The 23,565-nt window shown below is 41.7% G+C and overlaps 2 protein-coding genes across 2 annotated transcripts; both read left to right on the top strand.

The window, feature by feature from the left end:
* The first annotated feature begins 13,256 nt into the window (after positions 1–13,256).
* LOC136975267 (uncharacterized) lies at positions 13,257–14,494 on the top strand. Its single transcript, XM_067270301.1, has 2 exons — positions 13,257–14,197; positions 14,467–14,494. The coding sequence occupies exons 1-2, from the start codon at positions 13,257–13,259 to the stop codon at positions 14,492–14,494; spliced, it is 969 nt and encodes a 322-aa protein (XP_067126402.1).
* A 1,816-nt stretch (positions 14,495–16,310) lies between these two features.
* On the top strand, positions 16,311–17,525 carry LOC136975266 (uncharacterized). The gene has a single exon (XM_067270300.1). It carries the CDS (start codon positions 16,311–16,313, stop codon positions 17,523–17,525), a length of 1,215 nt encoding a protein of 404 aa, XP_067126401.1.
* The last annotated feature ends 6,040 nt before the right edge of the window (positions 17,526–23,565 follow it).

The following is a 23,565-nucleotide window of genomic DNA, read 5'->3' as shown; positions in this document are numbered from 1 at the left end:
TGTAGTGTTGTACGCAAAGAGCGCATACGGGATCATCTCGTCCCAGTTTCTCTGATCCGCGTCGACGTAGTGCGTTAAAATGTCAATTAGTGTTTTATTTAATCGCTCAACCATTCCGTTGCACTGGGGATGATAAGCTGTGGTAAGGAGTCTTTCCACTTTCAATAGCTCGCAGACCTCCTTCATGACTTTGGAGACAAAATTGGATCCTCTGTCAGTGAGTAATTGTTTTGGGACCGAATGTCTAAGAATAATTTGCGTGACGAACGCTTTCGCCACTGTTTTCGCGGTAATATCGGGCAACGGAATCGCTTCTGCCCATCTAGAAAAGTGATCGATAAAGACCAATAGATATTTGTTGCCGCTACTAGTGATAGGAAGGGGACCCTGGATATCCAGTGCCGTGCGTTCGAAGAGCCTCGACACTCGAGGGAACGTCTGCAATGGGGCTTGATGTCCGTGTTGGGGCCTTTTCCTCACCGCACACTCTTGACAACTATCACAATAATGGGTGATGTTCTTATTCATCTCTGGCCAAAAGAACTGTGTCTGTAATTTCTTTCGCATCTTTTTCTTACCTACATGTCCCGAACTAGGGATATCGTGAAACAGTCTTAAAACGTAGTCTATCATAACCTGGGGTACGACTATTCTATCCCATTTCTCGTTTCTCTCGGGATTTTCTTTCCGGTGATAGAGTGTTTCGTCGGCGTCTAAGTAGTAATCTGCGATTTCTCGGTTTGTCTCCTGGGAGGACGAGTCTCTCAGTAATTGTTGTCTGATTCGCTTACAAAAGGGATCTTTTAATTGTTGCTCTTTTATCTGCACCTTACTGTATATAGGTTGCATTTCGCTGATCTTTGCCACGGGCATTCGACTTAGCGCGTCTGCGTTCGTGTGGGCCTTGCCTGGCTTATGGATTATTTCGAATTGATATTCTTGTAACGCCAAATTCCATCGACTAAGTCTCGAACTTTCGTCTTTAACATTAATAAGCCACCTAAGGGGTCTATGATCCGTTATTATTGTGAATTTTCTCCCGTAAAGATAGGGTCTAAAGTGTTTGATTGACCATATCACGGCCAAACATTCCTTTTCTGTGGTGCTGTAATTCCTTTCGGCTGGTTTTAACAGCCTACTCGCATATGCCACTGGGAGTTCTCCCCGTTCATCTTCCTGTGATAACACAGCGCCTATCGCAGTGTTTGAGGCATCTGTTGCTAACACAAAAGGACGGCCAAAATCTGGGGATCTTAATAGGGGTGCAGTTATCAAAATTTCCTTTAATTTTTCGAACGCGGTTTTGTGTTCCTCGGCCCAGTGGAACTTTACATCGTTCTTAAGTAAGTCCGAAAGGGGCTTTGAAATTTTTGCATATTGCGAAATGTGACGTCTATAGTACCCGGTCAGTCCCAGAAATGCTCTAACATCTCGCTCATTCTGAGGTTGGGGAAAATTTCTAACGCACTCGATCTTAGACGGGTCGGGCCGGATACCATCTTCCGACACTTCGTGCCCTAAAAACTTTATTCGCTGCCTCAGCAGCTGGCATTTTCGGGGCTTCAACTTCAGACCCGCTGTCGCCAGGCGCTGAAGGACAATTTCCATCCGTTCTAAGTGAGTTTCGAAGTCTGGGCTAAATACCAAGATGTCGTCCATGTAGACGAGGCAAATTTTGTTCTTCAGACCGCTTAATATTAAATCCGCACATCTTTGGAATGTCGCTGGGGCACAGGTAACGCCCATTGGCATCCGATTGTATTGGTAGTGCCCCGAGGGAGTACTAAACCCCGTCTTTTCTTTCGATTCGGGGCTCAAAGGCAACTGCCAAAATCCGCTTAAAGTATCCATGGAGGAAAAGTATCGCGATTTTCCCAGCAAACTCAATGACTCCTGGATATGGGGCAACGGGTACGGGTCTACCTTGGTAACTTTATTTAATTGTCTATAATCCACAACTAATCTGTAGCCTTGGGGCTTTTTTGCGACTAATAACGCAGGTGCCGACCAGGGGGAACTGGACGGTTCAACTACGCCGTTTTTGATCATATTTTCCACTATCTCATCCATTATTTCCCGTTGCGCGTATGGAATTCGGTACGGGGCACGACAAATAGGGGGACTGTTTCCAGTGTCTATTTTGTGCTCTACTAAATCACAATAGCCTAGATCGTAATCGTCTTTCGCGAATACTTGTCTGTATTTGTATAATAAATCTACCAAAGGGGTTAATTTGTCCTTTCCTACTTCGCTAAAATCGAATAAATTCGCAAATTGCACTCTAGTCAAATCGTCTGCATTTGATCGCGTCATCTTATTTTGTTCTGCGCTTTCTTTTGTTTCCTCTTCCGCTAAGAGGAAATTTCCCAACTTACTCCCTCTGTTTAATTTAACCGGTTGTGTTTTTACATTCATTATTCTAACGGGTACTTTACCAAATTGCCGTGTTTTAACTAACGTGCTAGCAATAAACACTCCCTCTCGCTCCTGAGGTGTTGGTTCAACAACTCCTAATTGACTTGTCAGCTGGTTGCGGACCTTCCCTTCTACAATGACTTCTGATCTTGGGGGAATAACGTAGTCGTTGACTAACGTTACTTCCTTAGGAGAATCGTCCTCTCCCCGTTCTAGGCTGTCAACCGTTATTTGTTTTAACTTCCCCCGTTTAGTCTTTCGCTTATATTTTTGTGTATGTTTATTTTTCCTCTTTATCCCCTTGCTTTCCAAAACTCTATTTTCGCTGTCGCTATTTAAGGGTAAACTTAAATCGTCTTTCGGCGGTACGCTTAGCTCGGCGCTTGGTTGCGTGCGATTGTCCTCGGTGATTTCCTTTAATTCCGAACCATTGTCGGGTTTTTTCATATCGGCTAATCCCCAAAACGTCACCGTGTCTCCTGAGGGGAAACTGAGCGTCGCGTTTTTAACCGAGATTGTAACGTCATATTTTTGGATAAAGTCCCTACCTAAGAGTCCATCGTTAGGCATAGTAATTTCGGGAGACACTAAATAACAGTCATGGAAAAAGGTCAAACGTCTGATTTGGAATTTTAACTTAAACTTTCCGAATGTCTCGATAACGTGTCCGGTAACACTTATTAACTCTACCATTCTAGTCTCCGCTTGCTGCAATCGCGCTGTGTCGGGAAATAGATCCCTAGAAATCAAGGTAACAGCTGCGCCCGTGTCTATCGTCAGCTGAACTTTCCTATTTTCTATCTCACAAATCATGGTACAAGGAGGTAATTCTCTACTTCTTGATTTATTGATTCCCGCTAATTGTGGTACGTCGGGACCTACTGACGGTCGATTTATTTCGCTGTTTCGGTCTCTAAATGCAACTGATGTGACTCTGTCGGGGTCTCGCGTTTGTTTATTGTCTACCGGTCTATTTTCAGGGGCAGGCAACGCTAAAAATCGAGGAGCGGCTACGTTGTTCGGTGTGCGCTCCATTTCGAAGCTACTTCCAGGCCAACCTGGACCGTAACGCGGGGGATAAAAGGGCAACGGGGCACCTTGTCGGTTGGTTTCGTATTCGAATTGTCTAAATCGCGCAGGGGAAAAGGGTATTTGTCCTGACCGACTAGCTCTAAAGGCGTTTGGCAGATTTCTAATGGGGGTTTGCCATTCGGGGGCTTCTTGATTCGCTCCCCACCTCCCGGGATACTGAGGAAAAGCGTTTCCCCCGTACCAGTCGAGTGGCGACGGCATATAACCTCCGTATTCTGCCCAATTAGGATTCATCGCGCGAAATTTTGGTGATCCATCCCCACTCCCTCTCCAAGGGGGCATTGGACCTTGTTCCGAATAGGGACCGTAGCAAGGATATCGCGCACGGGGTTGTCTTTGCAGATTGGCGGGCTGAGATCGCGAGGGAAATTGTTGCGGCGGGCGTCGCTGCGCATTCGGGGAATGCCGTGGATTTCGCATCCCATCATTCGCTCTATCAGTTCCTTGTGTCCGGTTTGTTCGCGAGGGCTCATCTGTTTGGAAATTGTTTATGGGCTTAGGCGCGGGCGATTGATCGAGTCTTTTCCCTATTGTCGCTAATTGCTTCGAAAGCTGCGCGATTTTTGCGTCGAGAGCCGATTCTCTTCGTGAGTTTGATTCTTCCGCCAGCGTGTCGTGGCTTTCCACTGCATCAGTGATGCCGGCAATTGAATTTCGCGTCTTTCCCGCCAATTGATCTATCGTTTCTTCGCGAATAGCTATTTTTAATGCATCAGCGAAAGTTTCTGGGTCATGAGTCATGACTCTTCTTTTTAGCTTGTCAGTTAAGCCATGCAGGAACTGAACGCGCAATTTCTCGTCCAGTTCACGCTGTTGGCAGCGTTTGATAATTGCGTTTTCCTCTTCGTTCGCACCCGTCTGATCTATGCTTGTCGCGCTAGCAAGGGACTGCAAGCGGACCGCGAATTCTTGGACCATCTCGTCTCTCTTTTGAGAGCATGTATGGAATTTCTGGACACGTATGCTGTATGGTTCTTGGTCAAAACGCTGGATCATCAGCTTCCGAAAAGTTTCAAAGTCCGTTACGCTCTTCATGCTGAGGTCTCGCCATGCAAAATCTCGGGCTACACCCGCGAGTTTGCACTTGGCTATGCTCAAGCACTGCCGAGGGGTCCATCCTGCCAGACTAGCAATCTCTCCTAACGTATCGAAGAAATCGGTGACGCGCCCTGATTCACCCGAAAACGTCGGGATCAATCCTCCAAACGCGGAAAAGGAGGGAAGAGAACCGCCACTGCCACCGTCACGAGGTCGCGTCGGGACACTCGCATCTGCCTCCATCGTTCGACCCACTTGTTAGAAAAACTCTTTGTCGGCGTAACCTACTAAAGTTTTGTGGGGCTATTAAATCCCGAGCTTCTGACACCAATGTAAGCTGCCGACATATGGGGGCAATTAGTTAATTGCACGTCAGGAAAAACCTAGGGACCGATCGTATGTGGGTGGTGGCGGCAGAGGCAAAGATGACAAGTGTCTTACAATAACCGTTTATTTTAACCTCAAAACAAACTTACAAGGTAGGCCTACAGTACAAGATGCAATCTAGATAGTCTGCGGCAGCGTTGAGGAAGATATTGGCCGAACTCATCGGTATAGCCAAGTAGACACGAAATTGAAATTAAGAAAAAGTACTGAGGAGGGGTATGAGATTAAAGGGGAAAGAAAGCGATATAGGATAGAGGGAAGGGTAGGGAACCATGGTCATCAGCATCGCATTTATTAGAATATAAAACAGTTACAAGGTAAATACAAAATAAAGGGAGTACATCAAGAATAAAAGGTAGAATAATACGCAATAATTACATTACATGAGGTTAGTAGCCAAATGAAATAAAGCAGGTTACATCAAAATGACAAAATGACTGTACAAAAGAGCCAAATCTCGACTCAAAATTCGGATAACATATGATAACAATATTCGCGAGATGGGGAGCACAACAATAATGAAGCACAGAGATGGCCAGTAAAACAGCTGAGAACAGTCCAGTTGGCTGAAGGAGGCCACGAATGTGAGGAAGTTGACAGCCACACGAAGCGAATTAGTTTAGCTTTTTAATTGCAGTAGCAAAGTCACTGAGTGCACTAAAAAGGTCCTTGTTACTTGTGCCCCTCGATGTGGGTTCCTGTCCGTGGTGAGGGGACCTCCCAGAGATGGTTTAGAAACTCTTCTTTACCATCCCTGGGATCTGAACGCCCACCCACGTGTTTGCCGTGCGTGGTGACTTGTATGCCGGAAAGGGGGATCCTGGTAGTTGAGGGGCAACATAACGTCCCCAACACACTGCTTTGGCCCCTGCTTCGGATAAACGGGAGGCTCAAATCAGGCTCCGTTTGAGTCAATCGGCTGGTCGTCGAGTCATTCTTGACCTCGGCCTGGAGTCAACTGATCGATGCAGATTGGAAGGACATGTCAGACAAAATGTGCTCTTCTTGACTGCATTGTGAGGGTATAGCTTTTGGGAAACCCTGGTTTGATGGTCTATGAATGTAGTCCATGTGACGGCATCCCCTTGTTGGGCCCCATGGTGGGTGGGGTCACCAGAAGCTAAATCATTAACTTATAATCATGGATTCCTCAAAAATAAAAAATCCAAATGAACCAAAAAATTTAAAAATTTCCAGCACCCCAGCGTACTTAATAGTTCACGCACGGGTGACAAACCCTTGTCTAAAGCTTCTCCTTTTCTCATTCAAAAATTGTTCCAATCGACTATTGGAGATTTGAAAAAAATTCAAAAATTAAGATCAGGTGATTTACTGGTGAAAACATTCTCCCCACAACAATCAGCAAAACTTCTAGTAACAAAGACCCTGGGATAAATGGAAATCACTGTCACCCCTCACGGAAGTCTTAACACATCACATAGGGTGGTATCTGGGATTGATCTGTAATCTGAAGACGAATCAGATATTCAGATTGGTCTTTCAGATCAAGGTGTCGTTGCTGTCCGGCACATTTCCATTCGTCAAGATGGCAAGTTGATACCAACCAAACACCTGATTCTTACTTTCAACAAGCCAACATTGCCATCCTTTATTACAGCAGGATACCTACGTTGCTCAGTTCGTCCATATATCCCAAACCCGCTGCGTTGTTTCAAATGCCAGCGGTTTGGACACTCGCAAACATCCTGCCGAGGAAAAAGCGCATGTGCACAGTGTGGGACTGAAGGACACGACAGTACAAAATGTAAAAGTATTCCATGCTGTCTGAACTGCAAAGATGCCCATCCTGCTTACTCCCGGAAATGCCCTGCATGGCAGAGAGAAGAAGAAATACAACGTGTAAAAACAGTCAACAATTTACCCTACCCAGAGGCACGTCGCATGGTCACTTCAAGTGCACCACTGAAACAAAAAACATTTGCTGCTGCTCTGAAATCCACAAAGACATGTGAAGTTCAGACAGACATTTCTGTTTCCCCAAAGGAATCTCTCACTCGCCATGCAAAATGTTTACTGATCCCATCAAAAGAAACACAGAAAAGGACAATACAAAACAAAAAACACCCCTACCTAAAACAGGGGTGATAACAAGAAACCTGGGTTCTAAAAAGGCTAGTAAGAACCCATTAAACAAACAGAGTGAAAGCAGCTCTCTCTAAATCTAAAAAATCAGAGGCTCAGTCTGTGAGTGAGTTCTCTGATATCTCTGATGAAGAGAATAATGTGGAGGTACAAAACCAATGTCACCTCCAAAAAAAAAGCCTGTTAAATTAAAGAGGGATACCCTCACAAAGAGTGCTGCCTCAACCACATAATGGATTATAAAATAATCCAATGGAACTGTCGTGGTTTTTACAACAACTTTTTTGACGTTAAACACTTGACATCATCTACCACATCTCTCTGCGTGGCACTCCAGGAAACACATCTAAAACCTGGAGAAAAAATTTCTTTAAAAGGATTTCATCTATACCGTAAGGATGACGATAGCCACACCCGCGCCAGTGGAGGTGTGGCTGTACTGGTTTCAAACAGCATCCCTTCCTTACCGGTACAAATAACAACAGAGCTACAAGCTGTGGCAGTCAGAATTTCAATTGGCGTTACTGTCACAGTTTGTTCCATATACTTGCCACCAGATGTCAGAGTCGATGAAGATGAATTGGATGACTTGGTTGAACAACTGCCGACTCCATTCCTTTTACTTGGTGATTTCAATGGCCACAATCCAATGTGGGGCAGTCCCGACATAAATTGTCGAGGCAGGGCCATTGAGAGATTTATAGGCAATCACTAACTATATTTATTTAATACTGGAGAAGTGACATACCTCCATGCCCCAACAAGAACATTCACTGCCATTGATCTATCATTAGCAACCCCGAATTTGTTTTCAGCGTTTACATGGGAGGTTGGATCTAATCCACTCTCTAGTGACTACTTTCCAATATTTGTAAAATATCGAGGGAGAGAAAGCAGTGAAACAGCTCGTCCACCACGCTGGAAACTTGAAACGGCAGATTGGCTTGCTTTTTTCTCTTTGGCTAAAATCACTGAGGAAATGGTCAATACTGCTTATATCAATGATGCAGTAGAAGTTGTCACTTCCAGTATTATTCAGGCAGCCGAAAAAACAATGGGGAAAATGTCAACCAGATATCCAAAACATCCGAAACCATGGTGGGATCAGAATTGCAAAGCAGCATGGGGGATTTTCAGAAGATACCCCACTGCTAACAATTTGGTTGCTTTTAAAAAAGCAAAGGCAAATGCCAGAAGAATCAGAAGGCAAAGCCAAAGGGATTCTTGGAGGAAGTATGTATTTAGCATAACATTTTCCATCAGCTTAAAAGCAGTCTGGGATAAAATTTATAAAATTAATGGGAAATATGCTTCTCTCACTCTGTGCATGCTGGAAAATAATGGCACAATAATCAGCGATATACAGGGTATTGGTGATTTGATGGATGAAACATTTTCTTCGTCATGCAGCAATACAATGTACACAAGGAATTTTCAAGCTTATAAAGCCCAAAGAGAAAAACAAAATTTAAATTTCCATTCTTTATCTAACGAAGAATATAATGTGCCATTCACCAGAGTTGAATTACATACAGTAATCTCTCGCTTCCCAATATTTTTAAAATATCGAGGCAGAGAAAGCTGTGAAACAGCCCGTCCACCACGCTGGAAACTTGAAACGGCAGATTGGCCTGCATTCTCCTTTTTGGCTAACATCACTGAGGAAATGGTCAATACTGCCGATATCAATGATGCAGTAGAAGTTGTCACTTCCAGTATTATTCAGGTAGCTGAAAAAACAATGGGAAAAACATCAATCAGATATCGAAAGCATCTGAAACCTAGGTGGAATCAGAATTGCAAGGCAGCATTAAAAAATCAAAAGAAAGCATGGGGGATTTTCAAAAGATACCTCACTGCTAGCAATTTGATTGCTTTTAAAAAAGCAAAGGCCAACGCCAGGAAAAAAAGGAGGCAAAGCCAAAGGGATTCTTGGAGAAAGTATGTTTCTAGCATAACATCCTTCACCAGTACAAAAGCAGTCTGGGATAAAATCCATAAAATTAATGGGAAATATGCTTTTCATTCCCTGTCCATGTTGGAAAATAATGGCACAATAATCAGTGATATGCAAGGTATTGCTGATTTGTTGGGTGAAACATTTTTGTCTTTATTCAGCAATATTATGTATACAAGGGATTTTCAGGCTTATAAAGTCCAAACTGAAAAACATTATCTAAACTTTCACTTTCCATCTAATGAGGAATATAATGTGCCATTTACCAGAATCGAATTACATAGAGCGATGTCTTGCTTGGGGAATACTGCTGTAGGCCCAGATAAAATCTACTACAGCATGATTAAAAATTTGTCAGACAATTCCCTCAGTAATCTTCTGAATCTGTTTAACAGAATATGGACAGAATGTATTTTTTCTGACTCTTGGAGGCTATCAATTATTATTCCCATTCCCAAGCCAGGTAAAGACTGCAAGAATCCCTCTAATTACAGACCAATTTCTTTGACTAGTTGTCTGTGCAAACTTTTCGAGAGAATGGTAAACAGATGTCTGATGTTCCTCTTAGAGGAAAAGAACTACTTTTCACTACATCAGAGTGGATTCCGTAGGAACAGAAGTACCACAGACAATTCATTAAACCTCGAAACATCCATACGCGAAGGGTTTGTTAGATGACAGCACTTAGTGTCTGTGTTTTTTGATATAGAGAAGGCCTATGATCGCTGCTGGCGATACGGAATACTCTGTGATCTGCATGAATTCGGATTGCGGGGTAATTTGCCAATTTTTATAAAAAACTTCCTACAGAATTGAAGATTCCAAGTCAGGATGGGCAACACTTTGTCTAGGCCTTTCACACAAGAAGAGGGTGTTCTTCAAGGTTCTATTTTGAGTGTAACTTTGTTTCTAATAAAAATTTATCAGCATAGCTAAGTGCCTTTTTCCCAGTGTGAAACACTCTCTGTATGTGGATGACTTTTAGATCTCCTGTCAGTCTAGTAACATGGGTTTCATTGAGAGACAACTACAAACCTCCCTAAATCGCATCGACGGTTGGTCCAAGACCAATGGTTTCAGTTTTAATGCAGAGAAGACCTTGTGCATCCACTTTTTTTGAAGGCGTGGTTTGCACCTGGACCCTGAAATTCACCTAAATGGAGTGAAAATCCCAATGGTCAATGAGGTGAAATTTATCGGTGTTGTGATTGACCATAAATTGACGTTCTTGTCGCACTTGCGCAATTTGAAGAGTAGATGTTTAAAAGCTCTGAACCTTTTAAAGGTACTCTGCTGCTCATCTTGGGGAGCAAACAAATGTTCTATGCTCAGGATATATAGGGCCCTTGTTTGCTCTAAGCTGGAGTATGGATATGTTGTGTATGGCTCTGCGCGAGAATCTACTTTTCGGATGCTGGATTTAATCTACCATCAAGCATTGCGTTTGTGCACTGGTGCTTTTTGAACTTCTGTTCAAAGTTTGTACGTGGATGCTTATGAGTTTTCACTATCTTTTAGGAGAGAACAGTTGTATCTTTTTTACTACATTAAACAAAAATCTCAGAATGCACTGTTAGCTGATTGTTCAGATAGTCAGCTGAAAAGATTATTTGCAGCTCGCGCAAGTTGTGTGTCTACATTCGACATTAGAATGGAGAATGTAAGCAGCATGATTGACCTGGACACAAGCAACATTTCACAGGTTGAGGTCGATAATATATTACCTTTGTCAATTCCTGTGATAAATGTTGACATTTGCTTAAAGCATTTTCCTAAGGAATTTATCCCGGACTACATCTACAGACAGCGCTTTGCAGAAATTCAACACCACGACAGGAATTTAATTCCTATTTATTCTGATGGATCGAAATCAGTTGGTTACGTTGGCTCAGCCTTTGTCTTCCAGAATGAGATCGTCGTAGAACAAATTGCACCAAACTCTTCCATCTTTACTGCGGAGTTGCAGGCTATTTATTTAGCCCTAACGTATATAAATAGGCAAGGTCATCGTTGGTGCGTGATTTACACTGACTCAGTTAGTGCACTCTAGGCTTTGATCTCGTATGAACCTAGTTTTCACTCCATAGTGATTAAAATTTGTAAGCTGATTTGCCATCTTTTTGTGAGGAATTTCTCTATAAAATTTTGTTGGGTCTTAGGCCATGTAGGTATAAGAGGAAATGAAGATGCTGACGCAGCTGCAAAGTCAGCAAGCCCTTCTCAGCATAATGTTTATTGAAAGAGGTGACTTGAAGCTTGTTGTTAAAAAACAACTAGCTGAGCAATGGCAAAATGTGTGGAATGCCCAAGTTCACAATAAACTACATGAGATCAAACCTATGATAGAAAATTGGACACAGAAGAAACCCTATGACAGGAGATCTGAGGTCATTCTTACTCGTTTGAGAATTGGACATACTCGACTGACTCATCAATACTTTCTGAAGGGTGATGACCAGCCTGTATGTCAGTATTGCAACTGTACTGTAAGTGTAAGGCACATACTGAGCAATTGCATTGCCTCTGAGAGGATTCGTAGACAGCATTTTGGAAATGCAAGTTTTAAAGAGATTTTGGGCGAGAGGCCAAATTTTGATAAATTATCGAACTTTTTAAAAGTCACAAATATTTGTAAACAGATATAATTGTTTATTTATTTATTTTCATATACACTTTGTTTCTATATACATTTTAATTGTTATATATTTTTGTTATTGGTTTTTTGTTCCTTTCTGTTTTGTATTTTATTTTATTTATTACTGTTATTTATACCATATGTTGTGGCGCAGCTTGGCCTGTGGGGCTTTTGTGCCAAAAAACCTTTACCAACCAACCTGATTTTTTAAGTGGTGTTAGTCACACCTTCTTCTACTTGCTTGATTGGGCATTCTTGTTGGTCACATTTTGCATATAGCATATTGGCCGTGAATCGTTAACGAACTATATCGGAATCGCAAATCAGAGATAACAAATATATTTAAGCAACTAATCTGCTAGCAATGAGGTCAAATGTCAAATAACAGATATAATGACTGTTATGAAAACTTTGCACAATTAAACATTATGACTTGTTTGAAAAACACACGGATTGAAAATGAGTAAATACATTTATTAAACGGTAAGAAAATATACACTGTATTCTTTACAGGAAAGTAAAACAAAATAACAAAACGTCGCTAACAAACTGAAAATGCCCAGTTTGGGTTATGCAGATGGAGGGGAGAGGTTCAGAACCTCGTTCACAATCCAACTTTCTCTACGACCTCATTCAGTTGCTCGGGCATATTTGCCACAAGATTGTGACAACGTATGCTCTCACAAAGCTTCTCCCAACGACCTCTGACGATATTCCAGAGTTCGTCGGGAGTTGCCGGCTGAGTGAGGCCGTGGCGGAGCGCTGCCCAAAGATGTTCGATTCGGTTGAGGTCTGCACCTCTTCCCGGCCATCCCATATCCACCCCCCTCGATGTGGGTTCCTGTCCGTGGTGAGGGGACCTCCCAGAGATGGTTTAGTAACACTTCTTTACCATCCCTGGGATCTGAACGCCCACCCACGTGTTTGCCGTGCGTGGTGGCCCGTATGCCGGAAAGGGGGATCCTGGTAGTTGAGGGGCAACATAACGTCCCCAACACACTGCTTTGGCCCCTGCTTCGGATAAACGGGAGGCTCAAATCAGGCTCCGTTTGAGTCAATCGGCTGGTCGTTGAGTCATTGTTGACCTCGGCTTGGAGTCAACTGATCGATGCAGACCGGGCGGACACGTCAGACAAGATGTGCTCTTCTCGACTGCATTGTGAGGGTATAGCTCCTGGGAAACCCTGGTGTGACGGTCTATGGGAGTCTCCCATGTGACGGCATCCCCGTGTTGGGCCCCATGGTGGGTGGGGTCACCGGGAGCTGAATAATAATTTTTCAATATGGATTCAATAAAATCTAAAACACCATGCACCAATGCATCACCACCAAGGGATTTTACTTCTACCAACCAACCAGCTTACCTTATTGTTCATGCTACGGGAGAAACATCTCTGTCTAAATGTTCCCCCTTTTTGATTCAAAAATTATTTGAATCAACTATTGGGCATCTTAAAAAAATCCAAAAATTGAGGTCAGGAGATTTACTCGTTGAGGCAGCCTCTCCTCAACAATCAGCAAAGCTTTTAAAGACTAAATCTCTAGGAGACATAAATGTCACTATCACACCACACACAAGTTTGAACTCGTCACGTGGTGTGATATCTGAGATCGATCTGATGTCTGAAGATGAATCAGATATCCAGATCAGTCTTTCAGATCAAGGTGTCACTGCTGTCCGACGCATTCTTCCATAATATAAAGAATAACCGTAAGATTAATGAGTTCATAGAAGGCATCAATCGTAATAACGACGGCCTAAAACTGAAATTAGAACAGAAAAGTTCCGTAACAATTCATTTTTTAGACATCAACATCCAGTTCAAGAACGGGCATTTATCTACCAGTGTTTATGTTAAACCAACGCACAGTCCGCTTTATATCCCTTCGCAATCAAATGATCCGTATCATTATAAGATGGCGGCATTCCGGGCTCTAATCCGAAGGGCCTTTCTATATTGTGATAACGTTATGGACAGAGCAAAGGAAATTAACAGAATTCTACTGGTAGCCGAAATTTTAGGATACAGGAAAAGCGCAATAACAGGAATGGTTAAAAGGTACGAGAAGAACGTAGCAAGAGGCTCTAAACAACGTCCCGCTAAGATCACTAAATTCACTTATAACAGATATGCCAAAAGCATTATGAAAGAAATTGCGAACCACAATGAGACATCAATAATTCTGAAAAGAGCCCCGAACCTTTATAAGATTTTAAGGAATGACAAGGATAGCATTAGGAAGGAAGAAAAAGCGGGTGTGTATAGGATACCATACGAGAACGCACAGCTAGGAATTAAGAAAGATTATATCGGCGTTACGACAAGGAGTTTGAGTGTAAGACTCAAGGAGCACAAGTATAACATCAGAAAAAGCTCCAACGCCACGGTACTATCCCAAATGGCTCAGACCGAAAGCTCGATAGTTAAATGGGATGAAGCGGACATTATAAAACCCGTAAGCTCCCCAACGTTGGCGAGGACCGCTGAGAAAATAGAGATTTACAAGAGCAAGCTGGAAGGGGCGTGTATAAATGCGAGGGACGCTGAGGGCCTTCCATCGGCCTGGAAGTATATGGTTAAGAACTCTGCAAGGAACTCTTAATTTACATGTTTATTTTATGGTTCTATGCTTGTGTTTAGAAGTTTTTCTGAGTTTATTTTTGATTTTTATTTTGTTTTTTATTTTGTTTTTAATTCTATACGTTATTAGTTTATTATGTATCATCTTTTAATCCGTTGTTGATTTTTAAATTTAAATATTTGTATTAATCCGTTGTTAATTTAAAGTTTAAATATTTGTATTCGTTCTTATGGAACAATACTATTCGATTTTTTAGCCTGATGATGGCCTATAGAATAGGCTGAAAACGTTTGTTTAAAATTAAACTTTCTCAGCGAAGATAAGGTGTTAGATTTTGTTTAGATACAGATTGCTCTATAAATGAAGTTACAGTATCTTCATTTGAAGATCGGTGACGACGACGACATCCAGAATCTGGCAATACAACGGGAAGATTAAAACATTTAATTTTAAAACTAAATAAACTTGAAGTCAAGAAATATAATTACTTGACGTAATAAATAACTTACTTTCAGATTCAAGATCTTCCCTCTCAACTATTTCACGAGGTGGTTCCACATCATTTCCTTCGGGAACTATATTCTGTATCTACGATATATAAATATAAATATATATATATATATATATATAATATATTGATGGGTGTCGGGAGGTGGCCGATTTCTCGTTCCTCCTTTTTGTCGGCTAACAGGTCCGTGAGACCTGCCCACGTCAAGATGGCGATTCGGATGAGTTACGCGTTACGCGAGTGGAGGAAGTGAATGGGGTCGACGGTAGAGCGGTGGATGATGCCATTCGAATAAAGGACATTACAACGGATAATAACAACAATGATTTATTTAAGCTAGCTGGATAATTACAAAAGGCGCGCGCGACGGTCGCCTCTTTCTGGATTCGCGGAGGGAGAGTTTACATAAATTCGGGTCATACCTCGTGATCCGGATCGATCTTCGTAGTCGACAATGTTTTGTTGGTTTCAGGCGGTTCCCCTCGACTTTGTCCGCACGCGCACAGGCAAAAGACAAACGCAACCGACCCCCCTTTTCTTTGTCGTCGCCCTTTTATTCTCTCGGTCACGAGTTCCCGTTTCGCCAACCCGCGTTTTTCGACTCTTGTTCCTCCTGATTCATTTTTTCTTTCTTTTGACTCATATCCCTTTTCCTTCTACAGGCGCAGAAAAGGATGTATCGTTACCGGTTAAATTCCGGTGGGTTCGAACTATCACATATATTTAATATATAAAAAATGAATTTATAAATAAAAATGTATTACTTACATTATGTAAAGGTTCAACGGAACTTGTAGTGCAAGCTCCAAGCTCGAATAAATTTTCTTCTTCCAATCCAAATTCTTCGTTCCCAATTAATGACAACACCTTTTCTTCAAGATCTGTTAATGGTGGAGTACTTCTTTTCCCTCCACCTGTTCTAAGTATATCTTTTTTTAAAGCAGCCGCTTTACTTTTCGTTCGGGAACGCCACTGACTCCATCTTTTTTTTAATTGTTCCACTTCGATCAGTGGACCATCAGCTAGACAGTTTACTTTATCCCGAACTTCTTGCCATCCATCTCGTAAAGTATTTTTGGAAATATTCCCGTCCAATTTCCTTTTAGCTAAATATGGACGCTTTTGCAACTCGGCCCCTCGATGTGGGTTCCTGTCCGTGGTGAGGGGACCTCCCAGAGATGGTTTAGTATCTCTTCTTTACCATCCCTGGGATCTGAACGCCCACCCACGTGTTTGCCGTGCGTGGTGGCCCGTATGCCGGAAAGGGGGATCCTGGTAGTTGAGGGGCAACATAACGTCCCCAACACACTGCTTTGGCCCCTGCTTCGGATAAACGGGAGGCTCAAATCAGGCTCCGTTTGAGTCAATCGGCTGGTCGTTGAGTCATTCTGGACCTCGGCTTGGAGTCAACCGATCGATGCAGACCGGGCAGACACGTCAGACAAGATGTGCTCTTCTTGACTGCATTGTGAGGGTATAGCTCCTGGGAAACCCTGGTGTGACGGTCTATGGGAGTCTCCCATGTGACGGCATCCCCTTGTTGGACCCCATGGTGGGTGGGGTCACCGGGAGCTGAATATTACTTTTTCAATATGGATTCACTACAATCTAAAACATTAGGTACCAAAGCATCACCACCAAGTGACTTTACTTTCGTTAACCAACCAGCCTACCTTATTGTTCATGCTACGGGAGAAACATCTCTGTCTAAACGTTCCCCCTTTTTGATTCAAAAATTATTTGAATCAACCATTGGGCATCTTAAAAAAATCCAAAAATTGAGGTCAGGAGATTTACTCGTTGAGGCAGCTTCTCCTCAACAATCAGCAAAGCTTTTAAAGACTAAATCTCTAGGAGACATAAATGTCACAATCACACCACACACAAGTTTGAACTCGTCACGTGGTGTGATATCTGAGGTCGATCTGATGTCTGAAGATGAAGCAGACATCCAGATCGGTCTTGCAGATCAAGGTGTCACTGCCGTTCGACGCATCTCCATTCGTCGTGATGGCAAGCTGATACCGACTAAACATTTGATTCTCACTTTCGGAAAGCCAACATTGCCATCATTCGTTACTGCGGGATATCTTCGATGCCCAGTTCGACCATACGTTCCAAATCCGCTGCGTTGTTTCAAATGCCAGCGATTTGGACATTCCCAGACCTCCTGCCGAGGCAAAAGCTTATGTGCACAGTGTGGAACTGAAGGCCACAACAGTACTGAATGTAAAAGTACTCCACACTGTGTGAACTGTAAAGATGCCCATCCAGCCTATTCTCGGAAATGCCCTGCATGGCAAAGAGAAAAAGAAATTCAACGCCTAAAAACAGTTAACAACATACCTTACCCAGAGGCTCGGCGCATGGTCACTCAAAGTGCATCATTACAACAAAAGACATTTGCTTCTGTTTTGAAGTCCACAAAGACATGTGCGGTTCAGACAGAAATTTCCGTTTCACCAAATGAATCTTTTACTCGCCATGCTAGATGCTTGTTAACTCAATCTACAGATACAGAAGTAAAAGAGAATATAAAGAAAAAAACACCCCTACCTAAAGCAGGGATAGTAACCAGAAATGTGGGTTCTAAAAAAGCTAATAAGAACCCACTGAACAAACAAAAATTAAAATCAGCCCTCTCTAAATCTAAAAGATCAGAGACTCAGTCTATGAGTGAGTTCTCTGACTTCTCAGATGAGGAGACTAATAAGGTGGTTACACCACCAAACTCGCCTCCAAAAGGCAAATCGGCTGTAAAACTAAAGAGGGATACTTTTACAAAGAATGCTGCCTCAACCACATAATGGATTATAAAATAATCCAATGGAACTGTCGTGGTTTCCGCAACAACTTTTCTGACGTTAAACATTTGACATCATCTACCACATCTCTCTGCGTGGCACTCCAGGAAACACATCTAAAACCTGGAGAAAAAATTACTTTAAAAGGATTTAATCTTTACTGTAAGGATGATGATAGCCACACTCGCGCCAGTGGAGGTGTGGCTGTACTGGTTTCAAATTGCATCCCTTCCTTACCGGTACAAATAAGAACAGAGCTGCAAGCTGTGGCAGTCAGAATTTCAATTGGAGTAACTGTCACAGTTTGTTCCATATACTTGCCACCAGATGTCAGAGTCAATGAGGATGAATTGGATGACTTGGTTGAACAACTGCCGACTCCGTTTATACTACTTGGTGATTTCAATGGCCACAATCCAATGTGGGGCAGTCACGACATCAATTGTCGAGGCAGAGCCATTGAAAGATTCATAGGTAATCACCAACTGTATTTATTTAATACTGGAGAAGTGACATACTTCCACGCCCCAACAAGAACATTCACTGCCATTGATTTGACATTAGCTAGTCCAAATCTGTTTTCAGCGTTTACATGGGAGGTTGGATCTAATCCACTTTCCAGTGACCACTTCCCAATATTTTTAAAATATAGAGGCAGAGGAAGCTGTGAAACAGCCCGTCCACCACGCTGGAAATTTGAAACGGCAGATTGGCCTGCATTTTCCTCTTTGGCTAACATCACTGAGGAAATGGTCAATACTGCCGATATCAATGATGCAGTAGAAGTTGTCACTTCCAGTATTATTCAGGCAGCCGAAAAAACAATGGGGAAAACGTCAACCAGATATCCAAAACATCCGAAACCATGGTGGGATCAGAATTGTGAGGCAGCATTTAAAAAACAAAAGAAAGCATGGGGGATTTTCAGAAGATACCCCACTGCTGAGAATTTGATAGCTTTTAAAAAAGCAAAGGCAAATGCCAGAAAAATAAGGAGGCAAAGCCAAAGGGATTCCTGGAGAAAGTATGTTTCTAGCATAACATCTTCCACCAGCTCAAAAGCAGTCTGGGATAAAATCCATAAAATTAACGGGAAATATGCTTCTCACTCTCTGTCCATGCTGGAAAATAATGGCACAATAATCAGTGACATAAAAGGTATTGCTGATTTGTTGGGTGAAACATTTTCGTCTTCATCCAGCAATATTATGTATACAACAAATTTCCAGGCTTATAAAGTCCAAAGTGAAAAACAATATCTAAACTTCCACTCTCCATCTAATGAGGAATATAATGTGCCATTCAGCAGAATAGAACTATGTACAGCAATCTCTCGCTCGGGGAATACTGCTGTAGGGCCGGATAAAATTCATTACAGCATGATTAAAAATCTGTCAGACAATTCCCTTAGTAACCTTCTGAATCTGTTCAACAGAATATGGACAGAACATACTTTTCCTGACTCTTGGAGGCTATCTATCATAATTCCCATTCCCAAGCCAGGTAAAGACTGCAAGAATCCCTCTAATTATAGACCAATTTCTCTGACTAGTTGTCTCTGCAAACTTTTCGAGAGAATGGTAAACAGACGCCTGATGTTCCTCCTAGAGGAAAAGAACTACTTTTCACCACATCAGAGTGGATTTCGTAGGAACAGAAGTACCACAGACAATCTAGTAAACCTTGAAACATCTATACGCGAAGCGTTTGTAAGACGACAGCACTTAGTGTCTGTGTTTTTTGATATAGAGAAGGCCTATGATCGCTGCTGGCGATACGGGATACTCCGTGATCTGCACAAATTTGGATTGCGGGGTAATTTGCCAATTTTTATAAAAAACTTCCTACAGAATCGAAGATTCCAAGTCAGGATGGGCAACACTTTGTCTAGGCCTTTCACACAAGAAGAGGGTGTCCCTCAAGGTTCTATTTTGAGTGTAACTCTGTTCCTAATAAAAATTAACAGTATAACTAACTGTCTCCCTCCCAGTGTGAAACACTCTCTGTATGTGGATGACTTTCAGATTTCCTGTCAGTCTAGTAACATGGGTTTTATTGAGAGACAACTGCAAACCTCCTTAAATCGAATAGACAATTGGTCCAAGACCAATGGTTTCAGTTTTAACGTAGAGAAGACCTCGTGCATCCACTTTTGCCGAAGGCGTGGTTTGCACCTGGACCCTGAAATTCACCTAAATGGGGTTAAAATCCCAATGGTCAACGAAGCAAAATTTTTGGGTGTCGTGTTTGACCATAAATTGACGTTCTTACCACACTTGCGCAATTTGAAGAGTAGATGTTTAAAAGCTTTAAACCTTTTAAAGGTATTGTGCTGCTCATCCTGGGGAGCAGACAAATGTTCTATGCTCAGGATTTATAGGGCCCTTGTTCGCTCTAAGCTGGACTATGGATGCGTTGTGTATGGCTCTACACGTGAATCTACTCTTCGGATGCTGGATCCAATCCACCATCAAGCATTGCGTTTGTGCACTGGTGCATTTCGAACTTCTCCTGTACAAAGTTTGTATGTGGATGCTCATGAGCCTCCACTATCTCTTAGGAGAGAACAGTTGTCTCTTTTTTATTACATTAAACAGAGATCTCAAAATAAACTTTTAGCTGATTGTTCAGATAGTCAGCTGAGGAGATTATTTGCAGCTCGCCCAAGTAGTGTCCCTACATTTGACATAAGAATGGAGAATGTAAGCAGCACGATTGACCTGGACACAAGCAACATTTCGCAGGTCGAGGTCGATAATATATCACCTTGGTCAATTCCTGTGATAAACGTTGATTTAAGCTTAAAGCAGTTTTTAAAAGAAACCACTCCAGACTACGTTTATAGACAGCACTTCGCAGAAATTCAACATCGTGACAGGAATTTAATTCCTATATACACCGATGGATCTAAATCGGATGACTATGTTGGCTTAGCCTTTGTTTGCCAGGATGAAATCGTGGCAGAACAAATAGCACCGAATTCTTCCATTTTTACTGCGGAGTTGCAGGCTATTTATTTAGCCCTAAAGTATATAAATAGGAAAGGTCATCGTTGCTGCGTGATTTACACTGACTCAGTTAGTGCACTTCAGGCTTTGATCTCGTATGAACCTAGTTTTCACTCCATAGTGATTAAAATTCGTAAGCTGATTTGCCATCTTTTTGCGAGGAATTTCTCTATAAAATTTTGTTGGGTCCCAGGCCATGTAGGTATAAGAGGGAATGAAGAAGCTGACGCAGCTGCAAAGTCAGCAAGTCCTTCTCAGCATACAATGCATATTGAAGGAGGTGACTTGAAGCTAGTTGTTAAAAAACGACTAGAGGAGAGATGGCAAAATGTGTGGAACGCACAAGTCCACAATAAACTACACGAGATCAAACCTGTGATAGAAAATTGGACACAGAAGAAACCTTATGACAGGAGATCTGAGGTCATTCTTACTCGTTTGAGAATTGGACATACTCGACTGACTCATCAATACCTTTTGAAGGGTGATGACCAGCCTGTATGTCAGTATTGCAACTGTAATGTAAGTGTTAAGCACATACTGAGCAATTGCATCGCCTCTGAACGGATTCGTAGGCAGCATTTTGGAAATGCAAGTTTTAAAGAGATTTTGGGCCAGAGGCCAAATGTTGATAAATTATTGAACTTTCTAAAAGTTACAAATATTTATAAAGAAATTTAATTATTTATTTATTTATATCCATATACATGTTGTTGTTATACACAGTTTAACTGTTGTATATTTTTGTTATTGGTTTTTTGTTTTTTGTTTTGTTCATTTTTATTGTTATTTATGTACATATATATACCGTAAGTTGTGGCGCAGCTTGGCCTATGTGGCCCTTGTGCCAATAAACTTTAACCAACCAACCAACCTTTTGCAACTCGGTAACAAAATTTTTATTTGTTCCGATGATAACATAAGTCGAGACATCTTGATTACCTCGTGCCGTACCACGTGCTCTATATTTTCGTATTCTGCATATTCGAAAATTGTACAATTTCATTGGTTAAAATTTTATACTGCATTGCGCGCGCAGATCACCCGAACATGTATAATCAACCGAATAGAATCGTGACGTCAATGACAAAGACGAGATCGTTACGAACGACCAGAATCGCCACTTCGTATGAGAGACGAAATTCGTCTCTCGCTTTGACGTCCTTCGTCGGTGAAAGAAGAGACGAGAGATAAGTGACCAGAATACGGCCCCAGATTTCCCTCTTTGGAGAAATACTGAGTAAATTCTATCTCCCGATGCCTGTACCACAAATATGAGGTCCCAGATGATAGCAGGTTTTTGTTTTTTAGCTTTTATCCTATCAATTCAGCTGCATCTTTTGAAAGACCTAAGTCTCTTACTAGGTCGTTGAGCTCACTCTGAGAAAAAAGTTGAGGTCCTTCGTTAAGAGAAAAATCTGAGCTAGAATCATCTTGGGAAGCTAATGTGTCTGAGTCCTTTGACCCACTCAGGATGTCATCTAAATTAGAAGGTGGCTGTAGAACTGGTATTTCAGAACCATGGGACACTGGACAAATAGCTGAGTCAAGGTTAGGGTAAAATATTTTTTATTTTGTATTAAATCCTTTAACATCTACTGAACAGAAGTACCAGTTGGATGTGTGATTTTTCTATTCACGCCATATCATAGGAATGCCAAAACGAGATGAGTTTTTCTTACTCTTAAACCACAAACGAAGATCTTCCTTGCATCTTCTGCACACCTTATGCCCATGCTCTGTCTTGATCTCCAAGTTTCAATTTGAAATACGCAAAATAAACTTTCTTAAAAACTCTTATGTTTCTTTGTTGACTTTTCACTGTGTATTCAACACAAACATAACAGAAGCTGTCCGGAGAAATTACACAACCTCTGTGAGCCATATTCCAGAAATAAAAATACAAGCACAGTAGTGTTCGAATGCTGGATAAAAACAGCATGTGGCACTAGATGGCCAGAGAGATACTGAACTTATTTAGCTTGTTGAGACATGATCTAATCCAACAACAGGTTGTTTATATTTATTCCTAGTATCCCAGATAACATGTCGAAACCTGCTCAACCTCACCAGTAACATTCTTAACTTTTAATCTGTTTCTACACAATCATGCGACTTCCCTTCTAACACTAAAACTACAAAACCTGCCTCCACCAACCACTACTCTCTTCAATCATTAACATTTTTTTATTTATTGCCAAGTCCAGCTAGAATTAATGTGAGAAGTCTTCCTTTTAAGGCCATTTTAAAATAAAATTTAGTTTTTTTTTTAAGTTAAGTAGGAATTTTACGCTAAATACAAACAAAAACTTGAGTATAACAAAAAAAATTGACAAGATAGAATTCTTTTGGTATTTTTTTTCGTTTTTACCAAGTTGAAATCTATCAGAAAATGTATAAAAATCCTATGCAGATTTTTCCTTGCAGACCTGTGTAATCAGTAATTTAAAACAAAGTGAGATAAGCAGAGGGTCAGGGGTTTATCCTCGCTGACCACTTACACTGCACGGGTTGGCAAAACCTGATCTCGTTGTCGTTGGATGGCTAGAAGGGCAAAAAGTGAGTGGGGAGGTTGTTGGTAAGTCGACAGGCGGGTTGGATTGACAGGAGACAGCCAATAAATGTTTTATTCGTTAACCTAACTAGAATAAAATACAAGGCGATTACAACTATTTTAGGATACTATGCGGTTATATTGAAGTAGATATAAAGCTCTACAGGTTCTAACATCATTACAATAAACCAGATTAAACAAACAGGTGGCTATGAGCTAAGCCTATTGCCGTTGTGGAAGAGAGTTTACGAAGGTCCTAACAAAATACCTCTTGGTGTGAGATTGGACGATATAATTTGATGTATGGCGGTTGCCGACGATGTGGAAGAGTTGCTATAGGTCTTCTCTAATGGGACTTCATTCCTGGACATGGAGAACGAATAGACACAAGTGTAAGAACAACTTCCTATGCGAGTGTGCTAAGTTCTTCTTCCCGGGTTTATATTGGAAGTTATGGCTGTTGTCGGCTTCTCCTCTGACG

The sequence above is a fragment of the Centruroides vittatus genome, unplaced genomic scaffold (assembly GCF_030686945.1).
Source record: "Centruroides vittatus isolate TY-2023 unplaced genomic scaffold, ASM3068694v2 contig_369, whole genome shotgun sequence".
Taxonomy (NCBI): Eukaryota; Metazoa; Arthropoda; class Arachnida; order Scorpiones; family Buthidae; genus Centruroides; species Centruroides vittatus.
This window is presented reverse-complemented; position numbering and strand designations above follow the sequence as displayed.

Excerpts from the sequence above, each read along its gene's own strand:
- LOC136975267 (XM_067270301.1), top strand. The coding sequence starts at position 13,257 with ATGAATCAGATATCCAGATCAGTCTTTCAGATCAAGGTGTCACTGCTG. Across the intron at positions 14,198-14,466 it reads GGCCTTCCATCGGCCTGGAA|CCTGATGATGGCCTATAGAA; the intron begins GTATATGGTTAA and ends TCGATTTTTTAG.
- LOC136975266 (XM_067270300.1), top strand. The coding sequence starts at position 16,311 with ATGGATTCACTACAATCTAAAACATTAGGTACCAAAGCATCACCACCA.